The following is a 15,917-nucleotide window of genomic DNA, read 5'->3' on the forward strand; positions in this document are numbered from 1 at the left end:
CTAGCAGGACGGTTTGAACATGACCACTTTTTGGGTTAAAATTCGCGGTTTTCGGTAATAATATTGACTCGATTTAAAAAAAATCGTTACGATGGGGGCGCGATTTTATTTTTTTAAATCAGAGAGAAACATTCACTTTACCAAGATCCGTTGTCCTTTTGCATTTAAAAGTTACAGAATTCCTAGCAGGACGGTTTGAACATGAGCACTTTTTTGGATAAAATTCGCAGTTTTCCGTAATAATGATGACTCGATTTAAAAAAAATCGTTACGATGGAGGCGCGATTTTATTTTTTTAAATCAGAGGGATACATTCACTCTACTAGAATCCGTTGTCCTTTTGCATTTAAAAGTTACAGAATTCCTAGCAGGACAATTTGAATATGAGCACTTTTTGGGGTAAAATTCGCGGTTTTCGGTAATAATGTTGACTCGATTTAAAAAAAATCGTTACGATGGAGGCGCGATTTTATTTTTTTAAATCAGAGAGATACATTCACTCTACTAGAATCCGTTGTCCTTTTGCATTTAAAAGTTACAGAATTCCTAGCAGGACGATTTGAACATGAGCACTTTTTTGGATAAAATTCGCAGTTTTCCGTAATAATGATGACTCGATTTAAAAAAAATCGTTACGATGGGGGCGCGATTTTATTTTTTTTAATCAGAGGGATACATTCACTCTACTAGAATCCGTTGTCCTTTTGCATTTAAAAGTTACAGAATTCCTAGCAGGACGATTTGAATATGAGCACTTTTTGGGGTAAAATTTGTGGTTTTCGGTAATAATGTTGACTCGATTTAAAAAAAATCGTTACGATGGGGGCGCGATTTTATTTTTTTAAATCAGAGAAATGCATTCACTCTACTAGAATCCGTTGTCCTTTTGCATTTAAAAGTTACAGATTTCTTAGCGGGATCATCTAAAGTTAAACATTAACACATTTCCGGTATTTTCTACCCTGCGTTTATATTGTTATTTGTTTCGGCAACACTGTTTTTGTAAAAATTTGATTTTTGTCACAATGACGGTTTAGTGCTTCAGCAGAATTCTGCCAGGATTTTAGTGGTAAACGTTGTGCAATTTTCCAGTTCACCAAAACATGTTTACAAGATTTTTGTGTGATCATAAGCCGTGAAATAGTTTATACTATGTTTATGTGGGATTTAATTGGGGACTATATTTTTTAAATACCAATATGCATAGATATTTACAATTAAACCACTATATTATTAGTTTAAACCCAAATTGAATAGAAAATATAAGGACGTTTAATACTGGTTGATATTTGGACTTTTTAAACCGGGGAAATTCCCATCTTACACATTCGGTGATAGAAATACGACCTATTGTTTAATATGCATTACGTCATAGAGTTTTGCCATATCGACGCATGCGATGCAGCAAAAACAATAGAAGCGCGCGATTGTTGTATTTCGACCGCATATGTACTTAAAACAGTCAAAAACGTGTTGCATTGCTGAATATTAATTGCCTCAACTATTTATTTTGTTGCTGCTGCGTATGGTATGCATAGCATGACCTCAGAAAATGTACGAGTTAACCTACCTCTTAAATGCCAATAGAATGTTTGCTTATACTTGCATGCATAATAAAACAACTTTGATCTTCATAGACGCTATAGGTGCTTATAATGTCGTCTGGTTGTTTTGTTTGTTGTTGTTCCAATTCAGGAATCTAAATTTTCAACTTTTTCCGAGTCAAATCTGAATCGGTGCAATGGAAAATATGGATGTATATTTCCAACATGTCATGAAACAAAGGCAACAACAGCATCAGCAGGAGTGTGATGGTTCAACAACTTTTGGAAACATTGATTTTTCTCCATTTTCCCACCTAAGTACACAAACAGCTGGACACCAACCAGGAATTGTGAACTTGAAGCAGACACTCGTAAACAATGCAATATCACAAGATTATTTTCAAGATGATCAGTGGAAAGAAAGACAAGTGAGAATGTTTGTCATCAAATGAATTAGTTCTGTGTGCAGTGCTGCTTATGTAAAGTTTTTTTGTTGTAAAATATTGTAAATTTATACATTGTAACATTGAAAAGCTCCAAAGCTTATTTGTTTATTGTGTCTGGTGTCAAAAAGACCCTAAATATATTAATATGTTGTGTGTAGTTAATTTGGTTTGCAAAAGCATGTTCTGTATCATAAATTGGGCCCTATTTTCCCTTAGAAACCTTGACTGCCATTCCTCATAGGTCTAAATTTACCAGACCAGAGACCACACTACAAAAAATAAAAAACAGAACACTCATGTTATAACAACTGTCGTTTTCCACCTATGTGAGGATAAGAAAAGTTACATTCATTCATATTACAGGCAGTTAATGTGATGCAAGGTCAGCTGGTATATAACAACAACAACAACACACAACAACATGCAATAATTGCCAACCAACAGCAAACAAGCCCAAACTATAACATGGTTGCTACACAGGGAACTGCAACACCTTTTACAGTTCAACCCCCAACAATAATGTCGCAAGATACTCTTCTTGTAAGTTAACATACAACTCATTCTAGTTTATTAAAAAAATTGTCTCTAAACCATAAAAAATCATTCTTTTCGTATATGTATAGACAGTATTTATATATTATTGCATCATATATAATTGCTGTGAGTCTGTGAAAATGTGTTAAATAAATGTATACAATATATAGGCCTTACATACAAAATTTATATATATAATATATATATATAATATATATATTATATACTTTAGGACTTCTAATACGTTTAAACATTTATTGCAATTTTTGTTTGTATACAAAGTTTGTAATTGGCACAGGTATTAAACTTTATTGTCTAACAGTTTTGACAATCCAGTATATATACCTATGCAATTATTATGCACATAATGGGTCTTCCAATTAGACAAATTTGTAAAGGAGAGTTAGGAAGTTTATTCCCCCCAGAGAATGTTATCCAATTTTTCCTCAGCCCATGCATAATTCATGTAGTTCGATGTGCCGTTCATTGATTTTGCGTGCGATTGTCATAATGTACTGTGGGTCGATTTTAACCTTGCCGAGTAAAGAAATTCCCTCCGCAACCAACATGAATATTTATTTTCTTTTATTTAAACTTTGGTTATTTTTTTAATATTTGTTTAAAATTGTATTCATATTTCACTGAAGCTAATCAAGAAGTTGTCTTAATCTATTGCATCCTAGACAATTGAACCATAAAAAGCTTTCGCAGTTCATTTTAAAAAAATATTTAAAAATGCTACAAAAATTTCAAAAAAAAGCTTCAAAAATATTTAAAAAATCCCTTTCCAAAAAATGTTAACATTTAAACCTACCCAGCAACACTAGCTACATTTAAAATGTTCATTTATGTATATGTTACCACAGCAACCTAAAGTTGAGCCTATGGATCAAGTCCTGGTCCAGCATACACCACCCCCACCATTCACAATACAAGAAAGTGTTGTAATCAATCAACACCAGGAACTTGATTCACAACAAGAGCAAGTGATGTCGGGTTCAGAATACGGAGACGAAAATTTCAACTCACAAATTGTTTTGGCGTTTTTATGGATTGAAGCAAAACTTTGTGCAAAGTTAAAGGTAAAATATTTGTGTATTTACACTACTTTTTGTGAGTTGGTAGTTTTGATTAACTGCCACCTTGATTTTATAATAAATAATGAATCTACAACAAACAATGTGACTGATGGGAATAAATATTTTATTAAACGTGAAATTGTATATATACATTCTAATATTCTATTCTATATGATATCTCATTGCGCAGTAAGGAAAAAAGGTAAAAATACTGTATTACTCATATGAGTTGTGATTATTATTACATGCGGCATGCCCCATGGATAGTGAGCATTCATAGATATCATAAATTATAAATGATATTTTGCCTGTATCGATAACAAAACCATTCATCCAATTTTCTTCTTATATCCAGTATCTATCCTTCTGTGAAAGGGTGGCTTATGTATACAACCCGCTCGAATACGCATCTGACCCTCATGCTCATTATGTTAGCAAATACTGTGGCACAAAGAATGTTCTTTTCCTTGGAATGAATCCAGGTCCAAATGGAATGGCTCAAAATGGGGTATAGTGTTCATTGAATTGTACTGCACAAGTTGTTTGGTAGAATTTATTTATGAAATTTAGTATATGTATTTTGCTTTATGCATTAAAGGTTAAAATCATTAGTGTATAATAACATGTAAAATGCCCAGGTGCCATTTGGAGATACACGTTATGTTCGTGAATGGTTAAAAATAAGTGGAGAAGTCCACCCACCAACACATGAACATCCAAAACGTCCAATTCAAGGTTTAGAGTGTCCAAGGTTTGTTAATACACAGTGGTATTTACTATTTAGTATTTACTATTTAATCTAAAAGACATTTAATATTTACTGATTAATCCTAAAAAATGTACTGACAAGTAATGCCTTACTGACAGGGCTGTAGTGCCCATGTAATTATATACATTGCCACATACAGACATCTCATATATTATAAATGCTTTTTATTTTCTTTAATAAAGTGATGGAGTAATATTACAGGAGTGAAGTTAGTGGATCTCGTTTCTGGGGATTTATCGCAAAGTTATGCGGGACTCCTGAGCGTTTCTTTCAGAATTGTTTTGTCCACAATTATTGCCCGCTAGCTTTTATGACTAAAACTGGTGAGTTTTGTTTAAAATATACCAAAAGTAGAAAAGCATTCTTTAGACACGCATTTCTTTCAATCAAATCAATAACGTTAATAGAATTAACTGACTTAATGAGATATATCTGTTGCTTTATCCATGCCCTTATATATCCAATAAGTAGCAAACATGTTTATCTTTAAATGTCAAGGACTGTTATTATATGTTGATATATCATTCCTTTTCGCTCAGCCTATTTTTCTTGCTTTTGTTAATGGAACTTTTTTGCTATCAGGTAAAAAATAAAATTGATGTTACGTAACTAGCCTCTTACACAGGTAAAAATATTATTCCTGCTGCACTACCAGCTGTAGATAGAAGATCATTAGAAGCTATTTGTGATTCAGCATTATTACAATGCGTCCGTGTATTAAGAGCACAAATAGTGGTTGCTGTGGGAAAATACGCAGCTGACAGGTTAGTTTGATATTTTGCATGTATATTGCATTTTTCAGATTCAATAAAATGTTGAATATGTTCAAATACCTTTCGCAACGATACCTTTTCCTAGGGCACTCTTAGAGCATATCTGTTTTTATAAAACAGTTTATGGTTTTTTTTGGTTGTCAAATTTCCCAAATAAATGTGTATTAACCACAAATCTGGAAATATTTAAATTACCAACAAGTATATTCACTTAACTCCACCTAAGTCATGTGTAATTACTATTTACTGAAAGCCGAACCCGACAAAACCAAGGGAAAAAGTTTTTCTGCGGTCTTACTAAATTTTGTGGATAGTATGCTCTCGCTAGCCTACTTATCATTGTTAACAAATTTGGTATTTATCTTTATTGCATATTCCAACAAAAAAACTTTATTTATATATTATATACAGAGTAACTCACGTTCTGCGAGTATCGGGTGATGAATCTTCGGCAAGTATTCGCGTCGAACGAATCCTCCATCCATCACCAGCTTCACCACAGGTTAGTGCAGATGAGAAGGGATATATAAAGTTATTTATCCCCACGTGACAGGATAACTGCAGTCGTTATAACACTGGTGTCCTGTTTCATACACCCTGTGTGGTAGGGCAATGACATTGGTAACTCGTGCCTGCTTAAGAGTTATCAGTGTAACTTAGTGGGTGATCTTTTTAATGTATGGCTGGTATTTTGTATAACCCATGAGGTACCACTAGGTTGGAACAGTTGTTGTTAAGTGGTTTGCCATAGAATACAAACGCACACAATGGTGGTAGCGGCATCACTTGAACCTGTATCTTCTATCTCTAACCGCTGTCCCATGCACTAGACTTATATTTATTTTATTGTATAGTGTTGTCCGGCGCCGTCCAAATTATCAGCCACACATAAAAATCACCCACAAAGTAACATACATAGTAACTCGTAAGCTGGCATGAGGTGTATAAATAACCCTGTTATAACGACTGTTGTTTTCCGGCCAGGCGAGGATAAAGTAAGTTACATTTATTCATGAAAAATACAATACTGATATTGCCGCTTAAGTATAAATATGACAGTATTATTTGGTTGTAGGCCAACACAGGGTGGGAGGAGATAGTGACGCAGCAATTACGCAACAGTGGGGTGTTACAACACTTGCAACAGCCTTGTTAACTGACCTTGTTATCCTTGTAACCAGACACCTACAAATATATGTTGTTCGTGCCAGTTTCATTTATGTTTTTGCTCGTTATCTTTTTTCTGTAACTTTTATATTATTTTACTCAGCCATTGCATTTATAATCCTTCTTATTCGTAACAATTATCCACAGAAGTATTCAGACAATTTGAGATATTTTAACAAAATTGGTCAGAAACTGCTTAAAAATTATGAAAACAGGCTTGATGTATAAACAACAATTTATAAACTTTTTGTTTTGCATTTTTAATTGATCCAGGGTTGCTTATAGTTTCATACATCCTATAAAAATATGTCAGATAAAGTTCCATTCCAAATCCATGCATGTAATGTTGTCATGAAATTTTATTTTGTGCCACACAATAATTAATGAGTGTAACCGTGCCTAAATATTATGTTCCAACATGTATTTTGTTTCATGTCAACATTTTAATGTCATATCTGTAACTTTTTTTTACTTAAATATCTTATAAATCATGGAATTCCTGCTTTACTGGTTACAAGCTTGTTATAGATACAAATTTAAACTTAAAAAATTCAGGGTATTTTAAAACAATTGTGGTGCAGGTTTTCAAATCACTGTAAGTTGTGCAGCATGCTACTACTTCTATTTCAATGATATTATTTTGGACTTCTCGAGGCAGTATATGTACATTTCTTACACCTAACCTATGACCACTTCCCTGCAGTTTATTCTCTAATAACCAAACTGTTGCAAACCAAATAGTATTGCTTTGTTAAAAAAAATTAGCTGCACTCAAGTATTTTGTACAAGAAGTTGCTTTTATATGAAACTTTCTGCCTCGTTGTTGTGTCATAATGTTGCATGTTTGTTAAATAACCAGGTACCTCTTAACACTGCCCCTGGAAAAACTGAAGTGCTTTTCAAAAATATCTTGCATTGAAAGTTATTTTCACTGGTTTTAAATATATCTCGCCGACAAGAGACTGTTATTACTTTATGACGATATAATGGACTAGGTCCTTAAAACTACTTTCACATCTCACAACCCAGACTGTAAAATCATTTTACACAAAAAGTGCCGGTTTTAGAACGTGTTTCAAGCACCACACTGTGAGGTACTTACCTTGACAAAGGATTTGAGATTTCCTTATACCTAAACCACAATCATCGAAATTTATATTACGTGGTATTAACTGCTGATTAGCTTTCCTCTTGGCAAGAACTGAACGTTCATAGCTAGCTTTGTAATTTAATTCATGAACCAGATTTATTGGGTTGAACTATGGAACAATGTAGAAGTAGTTGGATATATAGACCAACTCCCTACATCTCAGGTGTGACTTCCCAAAACCCATTTAGTACAGTAATACTGATAGCGAAAAAAAATCAAGTTATTGAAACAAGGTGTAAAGTTGAATCTTGGCAACCCACAAGAATCATTCTGACATCATTACTCAGCAGTTTATCACCTTTATAATCATGTAATCCACATAACGTAACTGGCCAGCTCGGCAGTGGCACTGTGTGCAAAATCTGGAGACAAATATTGGAAAATTAAATCAAAATTTTTAAAAAAGTTTGTCATTAATATGATTAAAACTTGCAAAAAAACAAAATTTTAAGAAGTTTTTTTTGCCTTATTTTTCTTACCTTGCCATGCTGTAAAAGTTTGAGTGATGAAAAATGTCCCCCACAGACCAAAATATCAACCACATTATTCTCTCCATTCCCAACAGGGGAATTGTGTGTATAGTTGTGTTTGGTTGACATGCAACGAAGCTGCGTGACGGGGTGTCCTATCTCTGTGTAAGGAGATGCATTGCTCAAACAAAAATCCACACATATCCAAATAGAGCCGTCTATGCAACCAAGTGCAATTTGAGTTAACCTGGATAGAAATACATTGTCACGCCTCTTGTACGTTGTATACTTGTATCTCTATCTCTATATCTATGTATATTATAGTAATTAACTTTTAGATGTTTAATTCGTAATGTAGTACAAACTTGGGCAATTGCGCAAGGATACATGCTCTATATCTGCGGCAAGTTTTAAACACATAACCTCTACATTAGAGGCAGGCTCTTATTAATTCTGATGTACCAAAATTAACACATTATTTTTAACTAAGCTGTACATTTCTACCTTTACAGGTTTTATCCTAGTACTAAACAGTGGGACTTAGACAACCAAGAAAAGTTAGAAAAAATGTTTGCGAAGCCATGGTTTACACAACAAAACCAGATTAGCTGCTAACTAAAATTACCTCACTTACATTTTCTTGTTTGGATTTGTATCTTCATGGAGTAGGAAGCTCCCAGCACACATCTAAAACCATATATTATCAACATAAAGACTACAGTCGCACACCATAGTTTCTCAAGCTTTTATAAATATATATTTTTAATCTTTACACCTAAATTAGCTCCCATTATTATATGCAATGCTTTAATCATACAATATTTCCATTCTATTCTTACAATAGCAACCCTAAACATTATTCGGACTTACACAAAATGTGTTACATTCTAGAAACTCAACTTAACCTACACAATTTGCAGTAGAAGGCAGTTGTATGGAGCTTAATATTTCACCATCTTGCAGAACATGCAAGCAGGATTGAGAGTCTGCGACTAAAACATAATCTTCTGCTTTTCCATTCGACCATGATGTTACCACAGAGACGGGTAGAAGACATGTTACTGATACCAAAGCATCTCGGCTCTGTCAATGAAATAGAACGTTTGAATAATAGCTGTGCTATAGCATCGGACAAAAAATCTGCATGTGGTAATACCATAAGTCCGGCGCCGTGGCAAGGTGGTTATAGCGTGCCTGCCTGTAACCCAGAGGTAATGAGTTCAAAGTTCGTTGCTGTTACCATTGTGGGCGTATGTGACCTTGAACAAGAGACTTAACGACAATTCCCCCAACCAAGTGGTCACTAAGGGTTGTCCCAACTATCAGCCATACATAAAAACGTAAGCTTGCACGGAGTGTACGAAACAGAACACCCGTGTTATAATGACTGTTATTTTCCGGCCAACGCAAGGATAAAAGTAAGTTACATTTATTTATTCAAGTTGCACATCATATACAGTAGCTTAACAGTAACACACAAAATCACACATGCTTAGGTGTCAAAAAGGTTCTGTGTAATAGGAACAAGATTTGACCTTTATATACAGTATAGGCGTATACTAATACAAAATTTGATTACTTATGACATGTATTAAATTTTACCTGTTTTGAAACATCTGACAATCTCAGTTTCCATAGTTGAGTGAAAGTGTTAAAACAGATGATCTCGCCGTCATCTCTACCCAGTATAATATTCACCTTGCCAACTGAATAAGAGTTATGTATGGATTTTAATTTTAGTTTAAAATTCTCTGTTTTAATTTAATAATGTTTTCTCAGTTTTTCTGCAAACCGTGTTTTTAAGTAATATCCTTTTTTCGTCAGTTTCCCTATTTTGATAAGTAATTAACGGAGAAGAACAGTCGTTACAACACTTTGATCTTCTGTTTCATGCACCTTAGTGGAAGCTACCACATATGTAACTTTGTTAGTAATTTTTTCTGTATGGCTGCCAATTTGGACAACCCATTAATAATCAATTATCTAAGGACACATGCTCCCATAACAATAGCTGTGACGAGTTTTGAACTCATAACCTCTAGCTTAGAGGCAGACCCTTATTAATTCTGATAAACAAAAAAATTAAAAATAGGAACTTCGAACATACGTGAGGTTTCTTGAGCACTGAGAGCCGTTATACGAGAAGACTTTCCACTAAACGTTCCTCTTCGATCCAATATCTGACCATCACAAAACAAAACCACTGAACCCCTTGCATCACCTACCAGCATATCACATGGAGATAACCGAGTTAGATCTCTTAGTAAGACGTGAAGGGCTGGTCCGCATTTTGTTTCAAGTGATCTTACTGGCTGTATAACAGTAATAGGTTGGATTTTGGTGGTAAAACTTGAATTATGGTAACTGTAACTATAAATTCTAATACATAAATGTATCATTTCTATAAATTAGGTTTTGTAATTTTGGAAGTATAATTTAAATACAACTTTTTTTTTTGAAACCACTAATGGTAACGTCAAACTTTAACAGCTTAAAATTTAGTGGCTATACAAACAACATTGGCTTTATCAGTTTTAGGGTTAAGAAAAACAAAACAATTTCAATGCTTCTTAAAAATAATTGATCTGCTAAAAAAATGGTTACATGTAGGAACCTTTAAAGTTATCTCCTTTTTAGTTGTAGTGGGTTTTTCATAAACGCGTACAACTCCATCTTCTCCTGCCAATATCACCACATCTTCTTTATTACCAAACACTTTCCCATAAGCTACAGTGTTAAACTGATGCTCTGAAAGTGTTGTCCACACGATGTCAGCAGAAAGGCTTAGCAGCATCACTACACTAAGTAACTTTATTCGGAAATAATACTTAGTGTGTCAGCTCTAAAGTGAGAATGCCAAAGAAATTAGTTTAGAACACTACAAAGAACGAACACATATAAGGCTAACGAATAGTCCAACCTCACAGAACAATAATTTACTTTTAGAAGTTTTTGCATGAATAAAGTAATAAAAGATTATCCGCCCCTGAATTTGACCAGCTTATCTGTACCTTATCTTATTGCAGCAGTTCCACGGTTACTCCAGTAATTTTCTACACTTATTTACTATGCCAATTACAGGCAATTAGTTTCATGACATTATGAGATTATGACGTTTTCTCATTCCTTTTTCTATTTTACCAAATCCATTACAATTATGCCTGGTCCTCAAAGCATTCGGCATGTTCAAAAATTTACGAAACAAACATCATAAAGTTAAAGGGTAATAAACACACAATGTCTCAAACAATTTATCGTTCATGCCCACTTTCGAATATCATTGACTGGATGAGAAACTTCCGTACCGGCACATCAATATAAGGTTCATGAAGCCAGCAAGATGAAAATGTCATCAATGTATTTCTACAATCCCCAATTAACTCTGCAGGATCCTTGCTTTTCATAAAAAGATCAACATGAGCAGCGTTCTCCACAATGCATTTCTTTAAAGACAATTCCTTAACATGCATCTCCGATATTTCAGTTGCACTTTCCGTAAATTTTGAAACCGGCCAGGTAACAAATGGAACAGAACTTAAACAAGACATACTACTGGAACTGTTATAATCAGATAAATCTTCCAGTTTGGCCAATTTTGAGGCAAACTTTTCCAGTTTTTTTGATGTTTTTTCCAATTCATTGTAGGTAACTACTATTTTATTACAAATTTCTAACAAATCATTTGAATAAAACCCACTTTCATTATTGTCACTGTTCGATAATAATGTCAACTTTATATCAGACAACTTTGAGAGCTCTTCAAACCCCCTAGTGGTTAACTTCTGCCACTTTAAAACATAATTATGAATGTCGGCAACTGTATCTTTAACTTGCCTTGGAATGCCGGTCAATTGACCCTGAACACACGGACTACGAATCAAATCAGCTGACGCGTTTTTCTTGGTTTTTGAAGACATGAACCTAAAAATAAACTTATCATTTCCGGTAACACAATCACATAACTTTGTATTTTATCTCACTTACTTATTTTGTTTTCTTTGATCTTGGTTTTCTGCTTTTCTTTTTAAAATCCAGAAGTTCCTTCTCCGATACGTCCCTGTATTCAGTGTTGTCAAGCATAAAAGTGTCTTTCGTAATATTAGCTCTGAACTGGTTCTCTGCAACACCTTCTATTTGCACAACATGCTTTCTTAAAATCTGCGCCGAATCGACAGCAATAGTGATCAGTTCCTCGATTTTTTCAGGGTCTGTGACGTCACGATTCTTCCGAAAATTTTCGTTTATTTCTGCTCGCCCAGCTTCTAAAGCGCGTGCGTCGCCTTTAAAAACTTGAAGACGAGCCAAATGTAGATCTTTGAAAGCAGCAAGAACCCGTAACCGCAGAAGCTTTGATCCGCTCATTTAAATGCTGATTTCATTCAATGACTTTTGATGCACGAATTCAAGATTTGCAAAGCTACCGCTACTGGGAAATTCCCATACACATGGCGCCCTCCATTATTGCTATCGGCATAAATATTTTACCATGCAAAAAGGGTAAATATAGCTTCACGTTTACTGAACTTAACGCAGATTAACGTTTTCATGCGACGATACTGATGGTAGTGAACATTATTTACGGTAGTTCAAATCACGAACTTTGTGGTGAATATTACATATTTATCTTATATCTTTATTTCTGCAGTTTACACACCAGTGGCCTTTCATTATAGGTGTAGGCTCTCTTGTTTGTTTTAAATTTACCTTTATTTGACAAATAGGTGGGACTGAACTTTTCCTGGTCATTTAGGCTTTACGCTTTCTTTCTTTGTTCCTTATTAAAAAAGAAAAACTAAATAAAAATTTAACATAATTTTAGTTGAAAAGTCACTAAACACCAAATAAAAATTAAGAATGGCTAGTATCGCACACATAAACGTACAAATTCCATGAAGAACATTCAAATTCATAACAACATTTAAATCACAATATTTTTAAGTGACGTAAAGACGTTTGGTGAGATGAGATGAAAAAGAAACAGATCTGGAATTTGATTCCGGTCTTGTCGATGAAGGAAAACCTCGGTTTAGATCATCAAAATTTAAATCCCTTGTCCATTCGTACAACTCTCGTGCCTCGTCATCCTCTGGCTCAACATCAGTTCGAATATACTTCCCAGAAGAAGGTTGCGGGGGTCCAGAGAGAGCAGTTGGCTCCCGTGATGCCGTTCCTGGATGAGACAGATTTTCAGCTGTATCTACCTTTCTTGAAATTGGAGAAGTAGCTCGAATTGTCAAGTCTTGGGTCTGTATGGAGATTTAAAACACATTTACATGTACCTATAACAGAAGTTGCAAACTAAAAGTTTGTTGCACGAGTTTGATGGACCTGAGGTAATCGGGTTATCATTTACAAGTTGACTCACATCTTGGGTATCTGGTTGATTTTGATAAATCTTTCTCATTCTTGCAACTCTTTTTCGAGACTGTGTAGATCGGCGACTTGGAGTTGCTCCCACTTGGTGGTGCACATGAGCCTTCGTGAAAGGATAAGCACTGCTTGGTGGTGATCTGTTGATAGGGTTGTAACTTTAACAAGGGAGTTGGTATAATTGAGTCTCAGCACAGCTGACTACTAGATGTTTACTATAGACAGGCTTTGCTCAGACATTTACTAGATGTAGCAAGTTATTAAATAATGATTAGAACATAGTCTGTCTGCTTAGCTGTCCAACGAATATTCAGAATGATTCTTACTTGTAGTACATTTGGGCGAAAAGCAAAAAAACAAATCCTAACTTTTTGATAGACTCACGGTAATCTTGACAAAGCTCTAAATTGTTCGATTTGAATCTCCTGTGTGACGGGCCGTGACATCATAATCGGCATCTCTGCTTGTAGTCGAGCACTTTGTGTTTTCGTTCGTAAATATTCCATTATGTCATACATGATGTTTTGTCGTGGTAATGCTTCGAGTGACAATTGTCGCCAATAGTTACCCTTCCCTCCCAAGTAACTTGGCATTTCATCCAGATTACTGAGATACTAAAACATAAGATTAATTGAAACAAATGTTATCAAATTATTTTTTTTGTTTTGTAGAATGATAATTCTTAAATCAATAACATAGATTCAAACCGATAAACATATTCTCCTAAATAAACTTACAAATGTAACATATATATTTAAGTTATTCTAAAAACTAATATATTTAAATTTCACACAGGTTTTCATACCAACCAGACAACCAGTTTAAAGATGCAATAACTAAATAGGAAAAGCATGAAATATTCTCATATTAAAAATATAATGTATGTGTTTATTCATTTAACGTACACAAAATTTTTAAACTGTAACAAATGTTCTACCTGCATGTAATCCTTCACTGTGGTTATATCCATTTCATCCGTTATCTTGTCCTTTTCATATTGACAAGCATCTACAATAAGTTGATCATAGAATTTGCGATGACCCATAAGTCTACAAGCATCTTGCGCTGCCTATTGTAAATTAATTTAAAATTTAATAAAAAGTATTTAAAATATAAAAAATAAATATAAATTCTATATGAGTATAGGTTCCTATATACCATGATTTTTAATTATTTAACTGAATTAAATGTTTGCAACACACTGCAAATTGCTTCTTATTAGGTTAAACAGCCAGACTTAAAGGATTCTCTTTTATTTATTGTCATTAACTGTTATTTTGCTTCTATTTTTCGTGGATTAAAAAAGCAGTAAATTTAAAGTCAAACAATGTTTAAAATTAAAATAAACCTTCTTACTGTTTACCAATAAGCAAAAACCGAATTTTCAAAAAGGAAAACTATCATAGAATAAACAATTAATGATTTTAAAAAACGAAAAATTTAAAATTAAACAAAGGAAATATATTTACTACATTTAGGTTGCAGTTTATATATTTTATGATTAACCAAGAATAAAGTCTAGCAAGCACAATATTTTTTTATGTTTAACAGATATTTGAAATATTTTGTTTTAATATCACTCTCACACTTACATTTGTTGCTGGTCGAATTATTTTCCTGCCACTAATGTACTTTGTTCCATTGCTGATGAGGTAAATTTTGAACAATATGATTGGTGGGAACTCAGCACCAGCGAACCGGAACCGAACCTTGGCATTCACACTTGGGTCGTTGAGTAATTCTGCCTCCCTTGGACTGATCTTACGCAGAATATCAAATGTCCACGATTGCTCCTGTGTTGGAAATTAATTGGTGATGATTATGCGTTTAATATTTCATTATCTCTGATCTGTTACGCGGAAATGTAGTGTGATTAAAATACATGTTGTAGTACTTTACTTAAGGCTAAACTAAGTACCGTGAAGTTACTTACCGCTGCTCTCACTGCATGTTTCAACAAAATAAACATTTGTCGATCTCTGTACGATAAATAAGCTTTTTCGATGATTGATACAGCTGCAAGGTTTCTAGCTCTAAAGAATTATTACTTTTAAAATTGGTATTAATACTAGGAAATATGTTTTAGCCTGCTGTACTCTTATTCACCCCTGAAATAAGTTAAATAACCAAATAAACATTGAGATATACCTTGTTTCTTTAAAAAAAACATCCGAAGCTAGGCCAATTGACCAGTTATATATGTAATGCGGATCATTTAAACAACTTGTACAGTAAATGGGAAAGGATAAATACCTTGGATTTATTTGAGTATCAGAAACAGATGCAGCAACGTTGTACTGAGATCGTGAGTTCATATTTGTTTGTATATAGCAAAGAAAACACGAACAACGCTGCAGAAAAGATTTAAACACTTACATGCCCAACAAATTTGGCTGTCACACTTGCAAGATATACCTAATCAATAACCAAGCTTGTTTTAGTTTAGTTTAATTTCCGCAAAGTAAAGTACGATTCAGTAAGTTGTTTGCGTATTCAGTTGCCATGCGAACAACGCCACCTATTAGGTAAACAAGAAAGCTTGGCATTTAATAAAAGGACACGTATATTACAAAATTGCCGAGAAAGTTTTAAGATAAACGTAATCGATGAGTAAA

At 34.0% G+C, this 15,917-nt stretch overlaps 5 protein-coding genes across 6 annotated transcripts; 1 reads left to right on the plus strand and 4 right to left on the minus strand.

Moving 5' to 3' along the window:
• The first annotated feature begins 1,347 nt into the window (after positions 1-1,347).
• LOC149743205 (single-strand selective monofunctional uracil DNA glycosylase-like) lies at positions 1,348-7,272 on the plus strand. Its single transcript, XM_089886242.1, has 9 exons — positions 1,348-1,972; positions 2,354-2,530; positions 3,391-3,606; positions 3,959-4,111; positions 4,242-4,354; positions 4,574-4,695; positions 4,998-5,136; positions 5,557-5,647; positions 6,221-7,272. Exons 1-9 carry the CDS (start codon positions 1,742-1,744, stop codon positions 6,299-6,301), a joined length of 1,323 nt encoding a protein of 440 aa, XP_089742368.1. The 5' UTR covers positions 1,348-1,741; the 3' UTR covers positions 6,302-7,272.
• On the minus strand, positions 6,592-10,735 carry LOC149743206 (uncharacterized). Its single transcript, XM_089886300.1, has 7 exons — positions 10,547-10,735; positions 10,040-10,244; positions 9,535-9,638; positions 8,842-9,015; positions 8,567-8,619; positions 7,942-8,179; positions 6,592-7,824 (listed from the first exon to the last, which is right to left on the minus strand). The coding sequence occupies exons 1-7, from the start codon at positions 10,724-10,726 to the stop codon at positions 7,678-7,680; spliced, it is 1,101 nt and encodes a 366-aa protein (XP_089742426.1). The 5' UTR covers positions 10,727-10,735; the 3' UTR covers positions 6,592-7,677.
• Positions 10,736-10,773: 38 nt separating this feature from the next.
• LOC149743207 (cyclin-dependent kinase 2-interacting protein-like) lies at positions 10,774-12,082 on the minus strand. Of its 2 annotated transcripts, none has more exons than XM_089886373.1 (2): positions 11,917-12,082; positions 10,774-11,853 (listed from the first exon to the last, which is right to left on the minus strand). In XM_089886373.1, exon 2 carries the CDS (start codon positions 11,847-11,849, stop codon positions 11,184-11,186), a length of 666 nt encoding a protein of 221 aa, XP_089742499.1. In that variant the 5' UTR covers positions 11,850-11,853; positions 11,917-12,082; the 3' UTR covers positions 10,774-11,183. The 2 variants fall into 2 exon arrangements, with proteins under 2 accessions (XP_089742499.1, XP_089742509.1); XM_089886383.1 differs by having other exon boundaries at positions 10,774-11,864; positions 11,917-12,054.
• Positions 11,917-12,294, minus strand: LOC149743208 (complex III assembly factor LYRM7-like). Its single transcript, XM_089889509.1, has one exon. It carries the CDS (start codon positions 12,292-12,294, stop codon positions 11,917-11,919), a length of 378 nt encoding a protein of 125 aa, XP_089745635.1.
• A 435-nt stretch (positions 12,295-12,729) lies between these two features.
• On the minus strand, positions 12,730-15,830 carry LOC149743209 (uncharacterized protein CXorf58-like). The gene is made up of 8 exons (XM_089886287.1): positions 15,718-15,830; positions 15,556-15,653; positions 15,236-15,335; positions 14,895-15,095; positions 14,240-14,371; positions 13,687-13,916; positions 13,298-13,442; positions 12,730-13,178 (listed from the first exon to the last, which is right to left on the minus strand). The coding sequence occupies exons 2-8, from the start codon at positions 15,615-15,617 to the stop codon at positions 12,867-12,869; spliced, it is 1,182 nt and encodes a 393-aa protein (XP_089742413.1). The 5' UTR covers positions 15,618-15,653; positions 15,718-15,830; the 3' UTR covers positions 12,730-12,866.
• Positions 15,831-15,917: the final 87 nt, after the last annotated feature.

This window comes from Ciona robusta, chromosome 1, assembly GCF_009617815.1.
Source record: "Ciona robusta chromosome 1, ASM961781v2".
NCBI lineage: Eukaryota > Metazoa > Chordata > Ascidiacea > Phlebobranchia > Cionidae > Ciona > Ciona robusta.